General features: G+C 55.1%; 1 protein-coding gene across 2 annotated transcripts; it reads left to right on the top strand.

Annotated features, from left to right (window-relative positions):
* The first annotated feature begins 774 nt into the window (after window positions 1–774).
* Rps10 (ribosomal protein S10) lies at window positions 775–5,215 on the top strand. 2 transcript variants are annotated; one of them, XM_051153471.1, is made up of 5 exons: window positions 775–962; window positions 1,182–1,353; window positions 2,965–3,042; window positions 4,491–4,546; window positions 5,152–5,215. In XM_051153471.1, the coding sequence occupies exons 1-5, from the start codon at window positions 813–815 to the stop codon at window positions 5,191–5,193; spliced, it is 498 nt and encodes a 165-aa protein (XP_051009428.1). In that variant the 5' UTR covers window positions 775–812; the 3' UTR covers window positions 5,194–5,215. The 2 variants fall into 2 exon arrangements, with proteins under 2 accessions (XP_051009428.1, XP_051009429.1); XM_051153472.1 differs by lacking the exon at window positions 4,491–4,546 and having other exon boundaries at window positions 5,152–5,213.
* The last annotated feature ends 2,022 nt before the right edge of the window (window positions 5,216–7,237 follow it).

Raw genomic sequence — 7,237 nt, forward strand, 5'->3', positions numbered from 1 at the left:
GCCCGCGCTCCTCAGGCACTGCGGAGGCCACCCAAGGCGGCGCGGGAGGGGTCCTGCAGAGAGGCGGGGCCACGCAGCCCGGAAGAGACGCCGCGCCGCGCATGCCCTTTCCTTTCCAGCCTCCGCCTCGGTCCCTGCAGCCGTCGCGGTGAGTTCCTCCGGCGTCCGGGTTCCATCGGCCGCCATCGGCGCCGTGGCGGGCCTGCGTCCTGGGGGCGGGAGGCGGAGGCCTCTGCCGCCCTCCCCGCAGCGCCGCTCGCCGCAGCCGGCGAGGGCCGGGGGCGCAGGTCCTATGCGGGGCGCCGCTGCCGAGGGCCGGCGTTCGGATGGCGGCGGGGGTGGAGGGGACGCGGCGGACGGACGGGGGAGCCCAGCGCCAAGGCCACGTGTGGCGGGAGGCGCCCGGCCCGGGGGACGGCGTCCGCGCGCGTGCGTCCCTTCGCCCCTGCCTGCCCCCTGCGCTTAGGTCTGGGGGCGGATTTTAGGGGAGCACTCAGCACTTGCTTCCGCGTCTTCCGCCTCGCGGGGAGCGGGGTCCTTTGTCGGGGGTGACCCTTGAGGGTCTGTGTCTTCCACCCCCGGACACCGTGGCGAGAGCTGTGACGGCGGGGAGGTGTGCGCCCCTGCATCGGGGTGCCCGCCGTCCTCCCTGCACTGTTGGGGTGCAGGGGGCTGGTTTCCGCGGTTCGTGGCCTCACCCACCCGTGGGCCCGCTTCGCGCGCGCTCTGAGTTCCCCACCCCGCGCCAGCGGCGGTCGCGGGCTTGCGTGCCCACTCCCGGGCCCCGTGCGGAAGAAGTTGTTTGCTTGCAGATGTTGATGCCCAAGAAGAACCGGATTGCCATCTACGAACTCCTCTTTAAGGAAGGCGTGATGGTTGCCAAGAAAGATGTCCATATGCCCAAACACCCCGAGCTGGCCGACAAGAACGTGCCCAACCTTCACGTGATGAAGGCCATGCAGGTATGGAGGGGCTGGCCGCTGTGGCGTGAGGTAGGCAGGCAAGCACCTTCCAAGGACGGGGTCCCAGTCTAGTTGAGCTTTTCCAGAGCTGCTTCACCCCAAAAGACCCTTTAGGCTTGGGACGTAGGACCCTTAAGGATTTCCCAGCCTGATTAGGTACGCACGCGTGCCCCACACCGGTCTTTAGTTCTGTGCTAACCGAACGTCTCTGCCCCCCAGTCTCTCAAATCTCGAGGCTACGTGAAGGAGCAGTTTGCCTGGAGACATTTCTATTGGTACCTCACCAACGAGGGCATCCAGTATCTCCGAGATTACCTCCACCTGCCTCCGGAGATTGTGCCCGCCACCCTGCGCCGCAGCCGTCCCGAGACTGGCAGGCCTCGGCCCAAAGGTACGGTTCTGAATAACCCAAGTTAAGGTTAAGGAGCGAGGGTGTTTGTCTCGTGAAGCCCGGACAGGCCTTGAGCTCCGTATGTGGCTGGGGTTGACCTTGAACAAGTTTTAATCCTTCTGCCTCAGCATCCTGAGTGCTGGGGTTTACAGGTGTGTGCCACTACTCCCAGCTCAGAAATGTTGTTATGGTACACGGGGTCTTGGGTGACAGCCCCGTAAGAGTGCATTAAGCTTGAGTGGTTTCTCATGGCTGTAACCTTCCCCTGTGTCTTGCACGTGACCAGTGACTTGTGGAGCAGAGTGATGTGTTTAGCCCAAAGCAGAGCTGCTCACCATGTGTGAGAGAAAGGAAGTGGTGTTCTGTGTATTTACAGACCGCAGACGATATGCCTCTGTGTTGGGTCTGGAATGGTCCTCTTGACTCCTGAGGCCACAGTTGGCTCACAGTTGCTTGAACTTGTCCTAGCTACAGGCTGAGGCGCTAGGGTAGAGGTTCCAGGGTTTGCCTGCAGAGTGCTTAGCAGTGAACTCAGTACGGAAGGGGAACCAGGGGTTACGTAGATTGTATCCTCAGAGCCAAAAACATTCTCTGGAACCTTGGGGACCACCTGGGGAAAAGAGCTTGGGGTGCCTTGCCTGGGTCTGGCAAGCGTGTTTGCTGCTTGCTAGCTACAGAATTGGGTGTATTTCTTAAAAGTTTGTTAAGGGGCCGGTGGTGGCAGAGGCAGGACACTGTTGAGTTCTAGGACAACCAGGACTACACAGGGAGATTTTGTGAGTCTCAAAAAATCAAGAAACAAATAGAATAAATTTGTTAGCTATGAGTTACGGAACAACTTTAATCCCAGCACTCAGGAAGCAGAGGCAGGCAGCCTAGCTAGGGGACATAGAAGATCCCGTATGTGCTAAATACAACCTCCTCTGAGGTGTGTACAGGAGGCGATGGGAACTCAAGTGTGCCTTGGCATGTGTTGAGGTGGGGATGACTTAGAAAGGCGGCTCTTTCCTCCGTGGCATCTGGGATCAATTAAGACAGGTCCCCAGGACTTCACAGAAAGCATCTTTTATGGACTGAACTGTCACTGGCTGTGTGGTTCTGGGTTCTTCTTAGTTTTTGAGACAGAGTTTCTCTGTGTTGCCCTGGCTGTCCTGGACATTAATCTGTACACAAAGCTGGCCTCGAACTCCGATCCTGCTGCCTTTGCTTCCCATTGCTGGGATTAAGGGTGTGGCCCACCACCGCCCAGCTAGTGTTAATTAAGATGTGAGGAGCTGGGCTGGAGAGATGGCTCAGAAATTAAGAGCACTGGCTGCTCTTCCAGAGGTCCTGAGTTCATTTCCCAGCAACCACATGGTGGCCCACAACCATCTATAATGAGATCTGGTGCCCTCTTCTGGTGTGCAGGCACACATATGGACAGAGGTGTATGTGTAAAAAAAGTTTTAGGGGGAAAACCCGTGAGGATGTTGACAAGGTCCTGTGGGGACATCTGAGCTGTGGCCACTGTTGTGGGTCTGACAGTCAGTGGTTGTCAGTGAGCGCTGACGCACCTGCACTGGCTGTACTCGTTTGCTGCCCCACGCTCACAGTGTAATTTGGTTTCTGTAGGTCCAGAGGGTGAGCGGCCTGCAAGATTCACAAGAGGGGAGGCAGACAGAGACACCTACAGAAGGAGCGCCGTGCCTCGTGAGTATCGTGTCATCCGTAACGGGTTGAACCCAGATTCTCAGGTGGCCCTGGGTGGTGCAGTCCTTGATGCCAAGGTGGCCAGGAAAGGTCCTTGGTGTTGGAGTTGGAGGGGGGCCTGTGTGCTGGACACTGAGGACCTGTGGTTAGGGTTAAGCTGCCCCTCAGGAGAGCTGAAGCAGGTGCTTGCCTTGTCCCTGTGGATTCTGCCTTGAGGCAGAGTGGCAGGTGTGTGCTGGGTGCGGGTGCCTTGGGAGGGGCTGGGGACAGGCCTGCATGGCCCTGTCACTGAGCTTGCATTTAGTAATTGGGGAAATGGAAGGGGAGCTATCCAGGTTTCAGGTGTGTACAGAAGCTTTGCAGAAGGGGACTAAGCAAACACCTGAAGGGCCAGCTGGGCTCGGGGAGACTGCAGGCCAGGGCCCTTAGGTGACGCCTGGGAGGTAAGGGCTCGCCACCCTTTCTGTGTGTACGTGTACACATGTACACACACACACACGCACAGCCTGAACTCCTTCCCCGGCTCCTGCTGAAGGATCCTCAATTTTTTTTTTTTTTTTTTTTTTTTTAATATTTTATTTAATTTTAATTTATGTGCATGTGTTAGTGTAGGGGTGTCAGGTCTTGGAGCTACAGACAGTTGTGAGCTGCCATGTGGGTGCTGGGAATTGAACCTGAGTCCTTTGGAAAAGCAGGCAGTGCTCTTAACCACTGAGCCATCACTCCAGCCCCAGGATCCTCAATTAGAGGGTGGGGCCTGATGAACCTAGGTTAGTCTACACTGATTGGAGGACAGACTAGACTTGGTTAAGGGGCAGGAAGTGAACAGCAGCAACCTCTGGCGGGGAGAGGACAGAGGAGCCTCCAGTTGTAACACTTTCTGAAGCTGTTCTGGTGGCCCCAGCCCTCCCAACCCATATGAACTGAGTTTGAGTGTAAAACCTACGTTTAGTGGAAACATGTTACTTGGCTGTTAGTGTTGGTATTTGGCCCTAAAGTGTCATTTTAACATCTAACCTCCTAAAACTGAGGTATTTGACTTTTTTTTTTTTTTTTTTACTCTTTGAAATCTGGCCTGTGGAGCTTTGCATACGTTAGTTTGAACTGGGGCTGCCATGTGAATGGGTCTGTCATGCAGTCAGTGCAGTCCTGCCTCGGCTTTGAGTGCTTGGGTTCCAGGCTTGCGGCCTGCTGTCCTGTGGCTGGTGCTTTCTTGTAAAGTGTTCGGTTCCCCCGGCTCCGTGCTCTGTTACCTTCCCTCTCCCCCTGCCTGAGTGTTCTCTACAAGCAGTTTGGGTCCTTGGTGCCCTAAGCAGCTTTCCTAGGGGAGATGGTTGGTGACTTTGGAAGGTGGTTGAGCCCCCTGCTTGGTGAGGTGGCCATGGCTGTGTGTGGCTCTGCCTTGCCTTGACCACCCAGAGGTCAGCTCTACACTGTTCTCTTTCCAGCTGGTGCTGACAAGAAAGCCGAGGCTGGGGCCGGCTCAGCGACGGAATTCCAGTTTGTGAGTATCTTGCTTGCTTTCTGAAGTCAGTGGGGGGTGGCCTAGCCTAGTCGGTTCTGGGGGTGTGCTGTCTCATTTCCCCCCATGTTAGGAGCAGTCTTGAGCAATGGAACGGTGTGCACACAGGCTTGCTGATCTCATGTCAGAACCCACGTATGCTGGTCTTAATTAGGCGGTTAATGCCCAGCCTCTGAATTTACTTAGTGACACTTAGAATTGAACTGAGCTCTGGAGGTTCTGTGGGTCCCAGAACAGAATTGCTCTAGAGTCAGAGTTCCCTTGGGTAGGATCTTGGTTCTCTGTGAAATGGGGATAATTGCCACTGCAAAGGCGCTTGTAGACCAGCCCAGCCCTTCCTGCGGGGTCCTCTGCTCCAAGGCCAGGACTGCAGGGTTATGGAGCACTGTGGCCGGCCTCACAGACCATTCATCTCACGAGAGGTAGCGAGAGTAAGCCATCGTGGCTCCCTGTGCTGGAGCTGGCCATGTCTAAACATGAGCTTCTAAGTGTGAGGAGGCAGACACGGTGCTCCTCCACACAGTAAGCCCTAGAAATCCTAGCGGGGGCTGGGCCTGCTGCTGACTCCCCTGTGCTTTGTCTTGCAGAGAGGCGGCTTCGGTCGTGGACGTGGTCAGCCCCCACAGTGAAGTTGCAGAGTGTGTTGTGAATAAACTTTAAAGAAGACATGTCACGTCCACTTCATGTTGTGTCGCCTAACGGGGACTGCCTCTGGGCTGGGAGTGCAGTGGACTGGGCTGTTGGGGAGTACCTGCAGCCTCGGTTCAGTGCGGGCTGTGACAGCAGCCATGCTAACTCAGCACTGGTGGGGGGGAGGGAGGTCCAAGCATACAGGAGCTTTGAGCAGACATCGGCTGATGTCCTGCCTCCTGAGTGTCACACCTGGCCTGTGCTGCTGAGCCTGCGGCTCCCTTGTCTAGGAGAGGCCTGGCATTCAAGCTCGCCCAGGCTTGTGAAGGCTGCCTTGGGGTGGAGGCTGCTGGAGCTCTTCCGTGGGGCAATTGGGAAAAAAGTGAACAGCAGTTCTTTTTTGGGGCCCTGAGTGCAGAGAGGCTACAAGGGGTGTGTCCAGTTCTCGGGAGATGAAGATGTTATTTTGGCTTGAGTGGCAGGTAAAAGGCGTGTCCTTGGTAGTTCATGGGTGGCGCCCTGTGCATACTCCCTGCTTCCCTGGTAGCTGTGTCCTAATAGGATGGGAGGCAGGGCCAGCATTCAAGGGCTACAATGGTCATAGTAAGTTTCCTGGGGAGCTATGGTAGTCATTGGTGATTTGGACCACTAGGTGGCAGTTGCTGAGTCTCACTGCGCAGTTGAATTTGAAGTCCTGGGTAGCTGGCTTTGGAGCTCCAGCACCAACCTCTGACTGCGAAGGCCCTCGTTGGGGGCCTTCCCGGCTGCCTTGGCTGCCCATCAGACACAGCTTGTGTGAAGTCAAACACTGGGGACTGTCTAATGATTCTCTAGGAAAATGGCCAGCGGCTCCTGGCTGTGATTACCTAGGCCAGCCAGGAGTAGAGGGGCTCTGTAAATGTCATGATCGAAGTCAGGGGTTTATTTTTGAGATGGTAAACAGGTTCTGCTCTAACTTAGATGTGCTGGACAGAAGTGTGGATCATGCCTCAACTTCCTAAAATATACCAGGATCTTGGCCAGGCATGATAGTGCACACCCTGCATCCCATCACTAGAGGCAGGGTCTGGTGGGTCTGTGAGTTTCGATTTACATAGATCTGCTTCCAAAGCCCCCAAACAACCAGGGTCTCCCCTGTATCTTAGATCACCTCAGACTGTTCATCTCAGCCTTCCCTGTGCTGAGATGACAGGAGTGTGCGCTTAGACCCAACTACGAACATCTAAGATCACTGCAGGCTGGGACTCCTCAAGGACCCTGTGAAGCAACAGTCCTGGGTGGTAATGGCTGTCTTGTCACTTGCTAGTCATTTCTTTTTTTTCTCCCCCCTGCCCCCCCCCAGACAGGGTTTCTCTGATAGCTTTGGCTGTCCTAGACTCACTTTGTAGACCAGGCTGGCCTCGAACTCACAGTGATCCACCTGCCTCTGCCTCCCAATTGCTAGTCATTTCTTAGGGGCTGAATAAACACTCAAGATGGCTTTGTTGGTCCGTGCCTGTAATCCGGTCACTGGGATAGCAGCGGAATCGGGTTAAAGGACGGTTTTTGCTACAGTGGTTTCCATCCTGGCTGGGCTGAGAAGGCAGTTTACCCTGAAGCACCTGTTGGACAACCTGCGGAAGCTAGGCTGGTGGCACACGATGCTGAGGCAACTGAGTTCAAGGCCAGCACGGTCTACAAAGCAAGTCCAGTACAGCCAAAGCTGCACAGAGACCCTGTCTCAAAGAACAAAAAGAACCAGCTTGGCAGCTTCTGGAAGTTGTCCTTTGACCTCTAACATGCACTGAAGATGCTTGTTTCTGCCCCATTCATACAAAAAATGTTTAAGAAAAAAAAAGACAAAATAAATCTACAGGACCTGGACAGATGGTTCAGGGGTTAAGAACACTGGCTTCCCTTCCAGAGGACACAGGTTCGATTCCCTGCACCCACCCACGTGGCAGTTCACAACTGTAACTCCAGTTCCAGGGGTTCCCACAGATTCCCTTTACACAGATGTGTGTGCAGGCAAAACTAATGTACACAAAGTTAAGTTTGTTTTTT

Source organism: Acomys russatus, chromosome 11, assembly GCF_903995435.1.
Source record: "Acomys russatus chromosome 11, mAcoRus1.1, whole genome shotgun sequence".
NCBI classification, from domain to species: domain Eukaryota; kingdom Metazoa; phylum Chordata; class Mammalia; order Rodentia; family Muridae; genus Acomys; species Acomys russatus.